The 15,000-nt window shown below is 34.6% G+C and overlaps 1 protein-coding gene across 3 annotated transcripts in view; it reads left to right on the forward strand.

The window, feature by feature from the left end:
- LOC144972709 (uncharacterized) overlaps nucleotides 1-15,000 on the forward strand; it is a 41,247-nt gene that overhangs the window by 20,388 nt on the left and 5,859 nt on the right. For all 3 annotated transcript variants that reach the window (XM_078914265.1, XM_078914274.1, XM_078914256.1), the window contains exons 6-16: nucleotides 874-1,073; nucleotides 1,959-2,133; nucleotides 2,299-2,430; nucleotides 2,759-2,890; nucleotides 3,152-3,238; nucleotides 3,840-4,019; nucleotides 4,633-4,809; nucleotides 5,453-5,503; nucleotides 5,923-6,011; nucleotides 6,878-6,956; nucleotides 7,669-7,794. In XM_078914265.1, coding sequence (XP_078770391.1) covers nucleotides 874-1,073; nucleotides 1,959-2,133; nucleotides 2,299-2,430; nucleotides 2,759-2,890; nucleotides 3,152-3,238; nucleotides 3,840-4,019; nucleotides 4,633-4,809; nucleotides 5,453-5,503; nucleotides 5,923-6,011; nucleotides 6,878-6,956; nucleotides 7,669-7,794 — 1,428 coding nt within the window. The remainder of the gene's footprint in view (nucleotides 1-873; nucleotides 1,074-1,958; nucleotides 2,134-2,298; nucleotides 2,431-2,758; nucleotides 2,891-3,151; nucleotides 3,239-3,839; nucleotides 4,020-4,632; nucleotides 4,810-5,452; nucleotides 5,504-5,922; nucleotides 6,012-6,877; nucleotides 6,957-7,668; nucleotides 7,795-15,000) is intronic.

Here is a 15,000-nt window from a genome sequence, read left to right on the forward strand (position 1 = left end):
ACAATATGGGTTTTTTAGGCAGTGTACTGGGTGGGGTTCCTGACCTCCCATAGTGGGCAGGGACTGTGTCTTCTATCCCCCCTATATCTGTTTTCAAACTTGCTTTGTGTCTTTGTCTTGGAATGAGATTATTTGGTTTTGTCCTGGCTGTGGTCGGATAACCTGGCTGAGAGGGAAACAGTCAAATGTATAATTTTGGGAGATGATATTTTTTTCCTTGTAAATCATCTCTCTGTTATGCATTGTATAATGTTTAGTTTACATATTATATTATATGATTGGTAAACATTTGAGTGTATTCCTCTTAGTTAGGACCTGTGCTTGTGTCTGGATGAGACTCTTAGGTGACCTCAAGCTAAGTACTTTGACGATGTGCTCTTGGAATCTACATCTGTTCCCTATTTGAACCAATTCCCTTTTGTCTTACCTTTTCCTTTGTGCTTTAATTGTAATTCTAGAACTTTTTACTATCCCATTTTCTTCCTTTTTACTGGCGCTGATATGACCCTTACGGCAAGCGCTGTAAAACCATTAAAAACAATAACATTAGGCAGTGTCCTCTGCATCTGTCTAGGAGAACTTTATAGTGTGGAGTTACCTAGACACACGGACTGATTGTTCTTACATCTTTTCCTTGTTTGAATATGTCTCTCTTGACTCATGTTTACTTTGGGGCTTTATTCCCAAATAATCTTTAGATTCGTCGTCGTTTGACTATCTCATCATTTTCTATTTTTCTTGGTGCTGAAATCATAAAATAGGTTGCAGTCTCGTGTCTTTAAACAAACTGAACACCCATAAAAAAAAAAAAAAAAAAAAAAAATTGGGGAGGGAAACAAATTAATCATCCATGTATCATATGTATATTCTCAGCACGTAGGCTACAACCCCCAACCATACAGGTCTCGATACACTATCGTAGAACTCCCAGGGTTTGAAAAACTTCTCAGCGATTCTGGTTACCTCAGTCTCAGAGAGGGCCCATCAGTCAGCCAGGGCTTGGTCGCCCTCAACCAGGTTGTTACCTCCCTTGCCAGCCATCCCAACCCCGACAGAGTCATCAAAGCTTACAAGTAAGTGATAAGTAGAAACCACATCTACATACAATAAGAATCTGACAGGAGGTGTGTGAGATGGTTTACCTTGTTAAGTGGACTTCTGTTGTTATAAGTGTTGTGAGTGTGTCTATGTAAATATTGTATTGTTATAAATGTGTAACCAAATGACAAATTGCCACTTTTTTGAGGACAATAAAGCTTTATTATTATTATTATTATTATTATTATTATTATTATTATTATTATTATTATTATTATTATTATTATTATTATTATTATTATTACAACCAAAACAGCAACGAGTGAAACAGAGTAGCTATTTACCGTGCCATTAATGTGACTTTATTATAAGACTAGGTACAGTATAGACGTTGTCATTGATCAACATAATTTTGTATGGAGGGTTTTGGCTCAATCTGTATAGTGCTGGACTAGCATGAGTAAGCTGCTATGAATCCACGATGGCTTTGATGTTTTTTATTGCTTTCCTTTCTTGCTTTAGGCACTCTCTGATAACCAGCATCCCATCCAAAGGGTATCAAGTTTGCATAAAACATCAGAATGCTCTTACTCAAGAGGCCCTTTATAACAACATACATTCTTTTTATATGAGAAACGAGTGACAATTTCATTTCATACCTCACCCTTTCCGTACCAGCGTTTTTACAACATATGCCACTGTCTGGCACTCATTCACACTAGAGACGAGCTGGATAATGTTTGTAGTGATTTATCCAAAAACACAACGTCGCTGTCAAATATTACAACAATATTACATGACTTTATTATAAGACTAGGTACAGTATAGACGTTGTCATTGATCAACATCATTTTGTATGGAGGGTTTTAGGAAAGGTCTTGAATGTTGAATTCTATTCTATTTTTTCCCTCCAATACCAGCGACTCCAAACTAACACAAGCTCTCCAAGAAGAACTTGGTGGCAATTGCCATACCAAAGCCCTGATTTGCCTCAAGCCTGAATCAGACCAGGATATTGTCACTGCCGTGCTTAAGTTCTGTAACAACCTCTCTCAAGTCAAAAACTTTCCTATCGTCAATGACTATCTAGCCCAAGTAAGTAGTTTCATTACAACCTTTTTGTTGTAAGCTTGGATTCATTATGAATTTTAAAGTTTCTTACAGCACTGTTCTTGTTGATTTTTATCATTAATGTTTTCAGCCTAGTGTGTATATCTGCATGTTCTTGACCTCTGTCACCTTTCTCAAACTCACTCTCAGAGCCTTTTGACCCAAGACAGAGCCAAACTCATTGACTTAAAGCAATTGACAGGAGGAGGACCAGCCATGGCGACAACAGCTCCTTTTGCAGGCGACCCTGCAGCCGAAGTCAGACGTCTACAGACAGAAAATGTAAGTCAAGTAATCAGTAATAATTTGCAAAGTAAAACTCTGATGGAGCCAGCTTTTGACTATTAAATCTTGTTAGAACCAGACGTATCTAGTAACTACCGTGTTAGTTGTCCTCATATTTTACTAAGTTCTTGCATTTATATATTTATATTGAATCGTGTTGGATACAACTATGGTACGAATAGTGCTCGACATGTAGCAATGGAGCACCTATAAAATACATATTAGCCTGCTATTTGTCTCCTGCTAAGTTAATGTTATTTTCCCTTTTTAGACCTTGTTCACATTTGTTCAATAATGACAATCTATATATATTTTTCTTTTTCAGTTGGTTTTGAAAGACCAGAATGAGCGCCTAACTCTCCGTGTGGACCAGCTCAACAACAAATTTGGTCATGTGGCCAACACAAAGACTGACTTATCACAGCAGCTACTTCTAAGTGAAGAAGAAAAGTTGAAGGTGCCTTTTTGTATTCATTGAATATGCATTTATTTTTAAAATTACAATCATATAGAAGTTTAGATCACCTCATCCCACATGTGATAAAGTTAAGTATTATATAAAATCTAATGAAAGTCTAAGAGTGTATGGAATAGAAGTATAAATTATATGATTTTGCATTTATTACAGTGCAATACACTCAATGAAATTCACTAAAATACACTTTGATTTTGTTTATTCTCGCTTTTAACCAATTCTCTGTTATGAATCCTTTTTAAGGTGTCACAGTCATTAGTCGAGATGCAAATTGAGAACAACAAGATCAAAGAGGACGCAGAGGCAACAAATTTTGAATTGACCAATAAGGTTTGGATTGTAATGTTTTGCCTCATTTGATAAGTCTGATTTAATTGTTAATAGAAAAACTTAGAATCTTTGAAGGATTGGGGCAGATGTTTTATTAAATCAAAATATTGATACAAAACAAAAGCACTTTTATTTTTATTTAAGGATAATTCTGTTGACATTATAATTTGATTCTCGTAAGTCTTCAGATTGTGGGATTATAACATACTTTTTCTTCCAAGAAGTAGAGGTGAAAAATAAATTTCCTACAACAACAACAGTCCTACCTATAAGTTAAATCAACGTATTAAATGAAAACATCTCATTGTATTAATTTGCTTGATTAATAGTCTTTGCCATTGGTAAATCAATAAAATTTCAGGATTCAGTTCTTTGACTATTATTTAAGAAAAAAGCCTAGCAGCTTCTAACGTCTGGTTTTTCATCCTATATCAACACCTTACTTTTAATCTCTGCCATGACCTTTATCCTTCGAGTTTGGTTTGATCTTTTGTGTGTGTGTGTGTGTGTGTGTGTGTGTGTGTGTGTGTGTGTGTGTGTGTGTGTGTGTGTGTGTGTGTGTGTGTGGATATTTTCATGGTTTTGACTTTCTCTTATCCAGATAATTCTATTGGAAAATCAGCTTGTGGAAGCTCAGAATGAAAGAGACAGGCACATACGCGCAGCTAAAGCCACTAAAGAACGACTGAATGAAATGGAGGCAGACAGGAAGGAGATTGCTGATGAATATGTTGTTCTCAAGACAAACTATTTGGCATTGAGTAATGAACACAGAAAGGAGGCGAGTATTGTCACTAAACTATATGTATATATTTAATGTCTTACGCAATGAAGAATCTTTTTATTTTATTTTTAACCCTCTCCTTACCAACTATAGGAAAATTGTCACATTCGTTACGATACAACCAACATTTTTCTTATTCAAATTTCTCTTGTACATCATAAAATTTAAGGAAAATGAACAGTGTGTTGTAGAGCATGTTTTGCTAAAGAAATTATGTATCTCAAGAACTTTACTGCTATTGTGTTTAAGTGATAAAAAATCCATTTTGTGTTAGTTGGGTGTGATGTTTTGGGGAAAATCCTGAAAATGGCTGTTAAGGAGAGGGTTAAACTTCAGACCTGGTTAGATAGTTTTAGATAGAGAGTGTTGATTTATGGAGTCTTGGAGGCATTGTTGTAGTTGACAACCATATATTATGGCATTTCAGTATACATTCTAGGAAATAAAAACAAAAACTGTCAGACTCTGTTGCATCTACCATTAAAGTTTTAAAACTGTTTCTAAGATATTGACTTTTATTTATTTATTTATTCGTTTTAAAAGAATCATAAATAATATATAGATATTCAGGTTAAGGTTTGAGGTGTATGTTTCTACTATTCTAATACAGTCTACCAAAAATGAGAACTTGGCAATTGAGTTACTTAACCTGGTCAATAACAAAGCTGCTCTAATGAGACAAGTAATGATCCTAACCAACGCTGACCCCACCACAACCGATGACCCAAATCTGGAAATTGCACGTGTCAAAGCCCTTGTTAATAAAAACACATCCGGAAAAATCAAGGTAAGGGTTTCTGGAGTTTAATAATTTATATACTCAAAATGTTGATAGCTGATATAGGCATTTTAAAGTTGCTAGGGAATGGGGAGGAGGAGGAGGAGGAGGGGGGAGGAGGAGCAGGAGAAGTAGGAGTGGAGGAGGAGGAGGAGGAGGAGGAGGAGGAGGAGGAGGAGGAGGAGGAGGAGGAGTAGGAGGAAATTGGTAAAAAGGTCTCAAAAGGTTTAAGGTTTGATGCCGTGTCATATTAGTTAACACAATACTTTCAGCACGACTGTTTTAAATAGGATGAAGTTTTACTAGGAAAAATAAATGCCTAACTGATGAAAGCTATGGACTGTACTGTAAGAGTATTGAAAAAAAATTAATAAAACATAACAAGGAATGTTTTTTGTTCAAATCCTTTTTCAGCCAACAACAAAAACGATGTAAATTATAATTAGACTTTTTTAGTCTGGAAAAAAGGAGCAGATATCATCTTTTTGGCAAGACACAAGTAGACCTTTATTCTTTCTTTTTTCCATTCTTTAAATAACATTTTACTGTATAAAATTGTTCAGTTTGTTTAATAGAAAATAATTCTGATACTAAGACGACTATGAACGTGATGTCTTACTTATGTCACTCTTTTTTTAAATATTTCTTTTAGGCTGATCAGATCTTGGGGTCACAACAAGATCGTGAGCAAGTTGAGGAAAGGGTAACAAGTTTCACATTGTCGTTTTGTTTATTTATCATGATAGAATTAGGAAAACGTGTTAAGTTTAGCGTTTGCTTCTGCAATTTTTTGTGTATGTCTATATAGTTAATTGAAACAACCAATCATATCGTTATTATTTATTAAGAGCTAGTGTTAGAAAAATAGTAAACTTAATTAACAAAAGAAATTTAAAGGAAAGTAAAAAAAAAAAAAGAAGAGAATTGAGCATATAGTAATCTTGTAATTTACGTATGATAAACTTTGTTAAGATCTTTAATAGTGTTGTTTGGGACACAAAATAAACTAAGGATATCATGATTTTTAAAATAGTATAATCATAGAAAGGAAACAATGGAGGGAAATTGTATGAAAACAATTAAATGAAGCAAGACCATATTTTTTTTACCCACTTAATTTAGCTCTTTGCCAGCCAGCGTAAGTTTGACAACGAGATAAACAGATTGAAACACGAGTACAAGGGTGAGAACAAGAAATATGAAACACAGATGTAAGTTGATCAAATGACTTGCCAATTTGAAAATGCAACATTTGTATACCGGAATCAATAACTAACCCATGAGTACCCAAGCTGTTCCATAGTTTTTCACATAATGTGTCTCTTTTACACTGAGAACCAATAAAATGACACCACAACAACAAATTCAGCTAAGCACTTCTTGATAAATACATTGTTGTCATGAGATTAAGGAAATGGAATTTTTGAAACTTATAAACCATAGTCAACGCTTCCTTTTGAAATTTCATCCAGCAGTTTATAGAATTGATAATGAAGATATTTGTGTTCTTCATTTTACTATAATAGTGCGTCATCATAATATAGAGATGTTAAGGTCTTAAGTTTGAAGCTTTTTCTAGGTAACCCTATAGCCAGTTGGTCGAGCACTCGTTTCACATATAAAGGGAATGGGATTGAGTTATCGGTAAAGTGGCGATTTTTTGGACCCAGTAGCAAGCAATTGCTACATTCAGGAACGTTTGGTCTCTGAAGGTCTCCTTTTTGGGCATTTAGCACAAGCCATTTAGAAATTTTCATAATCCTTATGGAGATGGAAGTAAAATATGGAGGCCAACTTGGTGTCTAACAAAAATGGTTTTGTCAAAAATTATTCCAATTGTGCCTAAAAGACCGCATGTTCTTCCTGTGTAATTTTATACTGTCCTCCGGGTGGAATAAATAATGTAAAGTATTTACTGTTAGCTTATATTGCTATCGATAATGGACATCTAAACAACAATGGTGCATAGCAGACGTTTATAATTAGTACTTGTAGAATTAAAAGTATATATTTTTTTCAAATATTTTGCTTTTTCATCTTTTGTATTATTATTTCTTCTCTATTCAATGTCACAAAGGAATGGGTTGATGAAAGAGCTTGCCGAAACTCGAAATCTTGCCAGGGAAAGACAACAAAAGATTTCAGAGTTGAACGCAGTAGGTGCTATAGATTATTATTTCATTCATTCCTCATAGACAGATTAATTTTAATTGGTTTTGTTCTGAGATTGTAAAAAAAATTATATCAATAAAATTGTTTGCAACTTGGTAACTTATAATTATCCATGTAAGTCTGTTTTTTTGTGTTTTTGGAGAAGAATTTTATATTAAGACAATTAAGAAGATACGTTTTTTTCTTCTTCTTTTCGTTTTTTTCTTTCTAAAATTTTTTTTTTTGCTGTGCCGAATATTGATAGTTATTCATCACAAATTTGTGGAACAAAAAATGACTTTTCCCCCCTTTTTTTATAATCCTAAAATATTGTTAAATTCAACTGCTTGAATTATTCACATTGCACATTTTCTTGCTTCACTAAATAACTATTAAGTAATTTTGTTTTTAAGAAACGGTGCCACTATTAGGAATAAATAGACAGCTATTCAACTAATATCTGTTTTATTACCAGGTTTTCTAAGTCAATAAATCCTATATTTGCCTAGATAAAATCCAAATCCTTCATTGTGTGCATGATAAATTTTGATATGATTTTAGTCATTCAATTCTTACCAACCCAACTCCCAAGGTAAATGTTCAATGAAAAGATAAATAAATTAAATTTTTATATATGAAGATGATCTTATCTCAACTTACAAAAGAGTAAAGGCAAGATGTTCTTTGTGCTGTCAAGATATATTTTGGTGTTTTCAGAAACTAATCACCCTCAGAGGCGAGAAAGAACACCTAGACACTCAAACAAACAGATTGCAACACAAGGTCAAGGACTTAGGGGATGACTTCCGAGCCAGGCTTGTCAAATATGTCGAAGACATTGCAGTCAGTTGTATTTACTTATAATTTTTGTTTTTGACCAATCAAATGATCCTAATTGTAAATTGAGTGGTGATGGTGATGTTAATAATAGTGATGCTATTGATGGTAATAATGATGATGACGACTACAACAACGACGATGATGATGATGATGATGACAACGGCGATTACGATGATGATGATTGTCATGGTCTCAAGTGAGTAAAGAGCTACTCGACTATGCATAAAGATATATGTAGAATGAGGCCCCAGAATTTACTAGTTACTATAAATGAAAAACAATTAACGATTTGTTTACAATGAAATAAAAATAATGATGAAATTTAATTAAAAGAGATAAACAGTGATCGTGGCAGTTACAAATAGAGATATGAATATTTTACGTAACTTATGATAATATGTCAGGTTCGTAAGTTTACGTTTCCAGGCAGTTGATGGGCTTGGATGATCTATTCCTCTGATAACAGGATCGGACTCGTAAAATTCCACTTCCAGGCAATTGGTAATGGGTTAATATGTAATCCTTTGACAGCGGGCTCGGGTTTGATCCTTGAAGATTATACAATCAAAGTTAAAAGCTCCGGCGTCTTAATGGTGTAGATATAATATCTACAAAGTCCCAAAAGATAAAAATCTTACAGTATATAGAAGGAATAGAGCGACTGGCCGTCCGGCATAGATTGTGAAGAGAAGTGAGTGTCAAATGTTAGACCTATCAGCTTTTATAATAAGTGGCTACGTGACAGAATGTAGAACGAAAAGTATTCACTAATTAGAAATTAATTCGAGGGACGGCTATAAAAGGAAAGACGATCTAATATTAGAAGGTAAAGTTTATCTAAGCCTACCGAAATATAACTGGAGTGAGATGAATTCAGTTCTTAATAAAATAAAATTTAATAAGATAATTGTGAACAACCTTTACTGTGACACCCCCCACCCACGTTTAAAATATACTCTTTAACCATTATGGGAAAGATGGATTTTACAAACGGAAGTAAATTTACTATCATGATACTCTAGCATTAATCCATTGTTATGATTTGTGCTACAATTAAATTATTTATTAACTAGACATGGAAATGTTTATATTAACGTAGGTATATGAATGGGTGACAATAACAATGAAAGATTGTGATTACAAATCATTGTGATGAACAACATGATGGCAATGTGATTACAAATCATTGTGATAAACAATAGTGATGGCAATGAAGCATGATTTAAGTCGATGATATGAAGGTAATTTACTGAATGAAATGAATGAAAATGTAAATGGAATATTGACATTTCAATTATTAATCATAAATGAGTGAAAATTCATAACAATAATAGTAAAGAGAAGATTTCCCAAATCATGAATGGGTATGGTATATATATCCAAACAATACTCAATGTTACATTAAGTTGGGTCATCATGTTTACAAATAAAATTATCGAAATTGTGCGTTCTGATTTGGCATAATTTTCGAGGTAACTAACAGTATGCATGAGAGGTTAAGTTATACCCTTCTCACGTCATTACACTAATCGAGAAAGTAGGTCGGCGTGAATATTTTCACAGCCTGGTATGTGAGAGATACTGAAAGTGTAATTTTGCAAAAATAGACTCCACCTTAGTACTCTACTATTATTCATTTTGTTATTTCTTATGTACGTGAGTGGTTTATGGTCCGTATCGACCACAAACTCTTTTAGCAGTAGATATCTGCTGAATGTCTTTAAAGCAAAGACGATGGCCAGTCCTTCACGCTCTATTACAGAGTATCGTGATTCTCTGTCCAATAATTTTCTGCTTGCATATAAGCAAGGCATTAGAGTTCCCTCATGCTCCTGTAATAGTACACCTGCGATGCCCTTATCAGACGCGTCAGTTCTTACAACAAATTCTTTTGACATGTCGGGTAATTTAAGAATTGGTTCTGAACAGAGTAATGCCTTTAATTGGTTAAAGCTATTCTGACACGCTTCTGTCCAAACAATTTTGTTCGGTGACCCATTCTTTGTCAGATTTGTTAGCGGTGTCGCGATGTGCGCGAAGTTGTAAATGTATTTCCTGTAAAAATTTAGGAGCCCAAGTACTTTGCGTACTTCTTTTTTTGTCTTAGGTGGTTGCAATTGTGCGATTTTTGTTTGTTTTTCTGTCTCGGGTGTCTGTGTCCCATGACCAATGGTATGACCGAGAAAATCAATTTTGTAAAATGCAATGCTTGTTTTTGACGGTTTTGTTGTTAAAGAATTACGTTTTAATGCTTCAAGCACTAATTCTAAGGTTGTCATGTGATCAGTCCATGAGTTTGAGAAAATACATGCGTCGTCAAAGTATGAGAGTGTAGACGGGATGTCTTTTAATAACATACGCATCATTCTTTGGAATGTCGATGCGGCTGTCGATAATCCAAATGGCATATAGTTAAATTCTAACAATCCTAATGGTGATTGAAATGCTGTGTATTTCTTACATGATTCTTTCAGTGGAATCTGCCAGTAACCTCTAGAAAGATCACATTTTGTCATGTATTTTGCTTGAGATAAGGCAGCAAATAAATTCTCTTGATTTGGTATTGGTTCTGCATCAAACACTGTTGCTTCATTTAATTTGCGAAAGTCGATACATAGCCTTATCGATCCGTCTTTCTTTTTCACTACTACTATTGGTGATGAGTATGGGCTTGAAGAATATCTAACTATTCCTGTATCTAGCATATCCTTAACTTCCTTTTCAACTTGTTCTCGTGCGTGAAATGGAATAGGATAGTTTTTCACGTTGATAGGGGTAGATGTGGTTAACTTTATGTCGTGTTCCACTAATGTTGTATGTCCGGGTGCGTCTGTAAAGACTGACTGGTACTTTTCTAATAATGACCTGATTTCTCGTTTCTGACATTCGTTTAGTTGAGGATTGATTGTGACGTCATTAATTGTACTATTTTTAGAGTTACCGTGTTGTGGGGTGTGTTGTAGTTCGACATCATCGCTGTGAGTTTCGATGATTAATCCTACATTTGCAGCTTCCACATGGTTAAATATTGGTTGTGATAATCCGTCTCTATCGAAATATTTTTTTAGCATGTTTGCATGGAATGTCTTTGTTGTGTTGTTAATTTGAATCTCGTAATTAACACCAGATCGTACTGCTAATACCTTGAATGGTCCTTTCCATGTAGCTAAAAGTTTACTCGAGTCATCGGGTAAGAGTATTAGTACTTTGTCACCAATCTCAAATTTTCTTGACTTGCTTTTTCGATCAGAGTATTCCTTGTATTTCTCTGCTTTTTTTGGTGACGGATTCCTGTGCTAGCTTACATGTGTCCTCTATTCTGTCTTTCAGGTTTCTTACATATTCGTAAGCAAACATAATTTCGTTATTGTCCTCCTCATTCCCTTTACAAATGTCGGCTACTATATTGATCGGGCCGCGAGGTGATCGTCCATACATCAACTCAAATGGGGAGTAGCCTGTAGATTCTTGGGGTATTTCTCTATATGCAAATAGGATTGCTGGTAAGTATCTGTCCCAATCATCTGGTTTTTCTGCTGACACTTTTCTTAACATATTCTTTAGAGTGCCATTAAATCTTTCACAAAGACCATTTGCTTGGGGGTGGTAGGGAGTTGTGAATGAGTGTTGGATTCCCATGAGTTTCATGGTTTCTTGCATCATATGTGATGTAAATTGGGGTCCATTGTCCGACAGTATCTCATTTGGTATGCCTATTCTAGTAAAAATTGTCATCAATGCTTCAGCTATGTGATCCGATGTAGTTGATTTCAATGCTATCGCTTCTGGCCACCTGGTTGCGTAATCGACTAGTGTTAGTATGTGTGTATGGTTTCTATCTGACTTTGTTAAAGGGCCTATAATGTCAATTGCAACTTTTTGAAAAACTTTTTCAATAACTGGGGTTGTCTCTAATGGCAATCTCGGTATTCTGCCTTTTGCGACTCTTCTTTGGCATGTGTCACACGATTTCACATATTCTCGGACGTCTTTAGTAATTCCAGGCCATGTGAAATTCTCGGATATTCTCTTCAATGTGGAAGAGCTCCCAAGATGTCCAGAAGTTATTGAATCGTGCGCTATTCCAAGGATTTTGTTTCTGTAAATACTCGGCGTGACCAGTTGTTTAGCTATTTTGTTTCTTTTCCTATGTAACCTGAACAGAATATCTTTTTCAATGATGTATTCAACTTTTGATTTCGTCCCTTTGTTTGCGATATTGAAATATGAAGTTAAAGTCGGGTCCTTTTTCTGTTCTTCAATGAACCTGTTCCTGTCAAATTGTTGTGGTTCTAGAGAAATAGTCATTGGCTTCTCTGTTGTCTTAGTCATCTTTCTTGTTTCTGCTAGACAAGCTGTTTCTTGGGTTAATGACCATTCTTTTACATCTGTTGGGTTGTCTTTAAGACCTTTTATATTGCCAACAATAACATCAGCGACGGGGTTGGGAAGTATACAGCATTCCACTATTCCTGTATAGTATGGGGTTTCTATGTACACGTTAGCTGTTTCAAAGGTTTCGACTGTGCCACTGAATGTGATGCATTGTACCGTTTTCCAGTTTTGTCTTCGTCATTGATCAAAGATGCTTTTATTCCTACTGTACTGCATCCTGTGTCTCTCAATATTTTGCAATCAGTTCCATTAGCTTTGCCTTCACAAAAAAATAGCGATCCTGATTTGTGAGTTTGTGTTAAAAGTGACATACCTTTCACGCAATACACATTTATATTTTCTCCTGACATTACTCGTGTCTGATTGTTTACACTTGTTTGGAGTGATGCATTTGCAGTTTCTTTTGGATATCCCACGATTTTGTAACATTTGTCTGCTGTGTGGCCTTTCATTCCACAATATTGACATTTAATTATGGGTTTGTTGGTTTTCTTATACTCAGTATTATTGTCAGTGCTATTTCTTGTTTTGTTTTGATAGGGTCGGCTATGGTCTCTATTGAACTGTTTGTTCCATGGTTTGTTACTATGATCATCTTGTTTCACTTGCGTGTTCCGAGTGATTGATCGGCTCGTTCTATTTGAGTACTGAACTTTAGGTGTACCTGGACTCTGAGCAGCAGCAGCGTAGTATGGTTCCTTCAATGTTCTGCTAAGGGGTGTCAATGGATGTGCGCTGTTAAAGTTTTCTGCGTAGATTTTTAATTTGTCCAAGTTTTCTGGCTTTCTCTCTTTAAAGAATGCGACTAAATCTGGGTTGCAAGCTTGATAGATTCTATTCTTCAGCGTGAGATAGTAAAGGCCTGCAAAGTCGTCTTGTTTTACGTTTGCCAACTCAAGCCACCGATTTAGAAATTGAGTAATTCGGTTCACGAATGTATTAAAGTCTTCTCCACTTTCCGGTTTTGCAGTGTGAAACCTTTCCTGGTAACCATCTTCCGTTAATCTAAATCTTTTTAGTAGAGCGTCTTTAATTTTACCATAGTCATCTGCATCTTCAGTTGTTAAGATATAGAAAACTTTTAGCGGTTCTCCAGATAAGCAGTTAATCAAGGCTGTGGCCCATTTGCTTTCTGGCCAACGATAACCTTTAGCCTGAACTTCGAATCGGTGTAAGAAGGATTCTAGGCAGTCTGAGCGTTCATCGTATGTTGGCATGCGTGGAAGTTTCACGAAAAATTCATCACTATTATTATGTTTTCTTTCATGACCGGTTTTTGTTTTTTCAATTTCCAGCATCATTTGGGTCCTTTTGGTTTCTTCTTCTGCTAAAGCTATTTGTCTTTTTAGTTCCCTTTCTTGGACTCTTTCTTCTCGTTCTTCTCTACGTATTCTTTCTTCATGTTCTTTTTCTTCTCTACGAATTCTTTCTTCATGTTCTTTTTCTTCTCTACGAATTCTTTCTTCATTTTCTTCTCTACGAATTCTTTCTTCATGTTCTTTTTCTTCTTTTACTTTCTCTTCGCACCATGAAAATATTCTTTCTTGGGGTATTTCTAAGTCCTTTGCGAGACTTAAGTATCTTTTAAATGCTTCCATGTTGCAATAAATTAGTTACGATATTTTATATATATTATATTGACAGGATACTGTTACTGACTGTTTTATTTATTTACACTTACTGGAATGAACTGTTCTATTTTTAGAAATCTCTCTCTCTTATTTCAACTTATTATGTATGTTGAATTTGATGCCTTTTATCGTTATATCTTATAAAGCAATGTGTCAATACAATGCGTAGTTATTATGACTTGTGTCAATAACAATGTGTCAATCGCGTGTGCTCTAAACTATGTTACTACGAAAAATGTATCACCAATGTGTGTGACTCGTCGTTAGTTTGTATACAATTATTCGCAATGACGCTAATATACTAGAGTGTGATAACAATAATAGGATGCCAAAATAATCCCAAGTTATCTATCACTAAATATAACACGACGGCTAGTAGACTCCTTTTATTATTATTTAGTTTTTAAAGACTCACTTTTCAGAACATAATATATAAGTGGTTTTCGGTAACAGTAATATGCCAAAAATGCATTTAAAACAAATCACTATGCAAAACAAATCACGATGTCTATAGTTACTATGTGATGCCCAACTCATGTAAAAGAGAATAATGAAGGATATATTTACCAACTCAATTCGTGGCTGGGACCTCTCTCTTGTTCAATGGTTGTTCAACAATTGTAATTAGGCATTGAAGAGTGTTTAACAGTGATGTCTGAAATACAAAACAATAAAATATCGTAAGATTTACAATAGTTACAAAATGTGTTCACAACACTGAGTGAATGGATGATAGGTGAATGAATGGTTATGGAATGTAAACATATTGAAAACAATTCATGAATGAGGCAAACAACAAAATGAAATGAGTGATATAATAACAAAGTGGACAAGGAATGAATGAATGAATGAAAAACTGAGTGAATAAATGAATGAATGAATGGATAATGTATGAATGAAAGAATGAAGGGAGGAATAAATGTATGAATGATTGGATAAATGGGTGAATAAACGAATGAATGGATGAATGAATGAATGAATAAATAAATGAATGAACAATGAATGAATGAATAATTTATAAATGAATAAATGAATGAAGGAATGAATCAATAAAATGCTATTCAATTTGAATGAATGGATAAATTGCTATTCCATTTCAATGAAGAAATGAAAAAGAAAAAAAAAATTAATCCTGTAAATAGGGAGTTCAATTAAAATATGATCAAGTGGGGCAATTAAGAGT

This window comes from Berghia stephanieae, chromosome 1 (assembly GCF_034508935.2).
Source record: "Berghia stephanieae isolate SIO BIC M18660-M18661 chromosome 1, UCSD_Bste_1.3, whole genome shotgun sequence".
Lineage (NCBI taxonomy): Eukaryota > Metazoa > Mollusca > Gastropoda > Nudibranchia > Aeolidiidae > Berghia > Berghia stephanieae.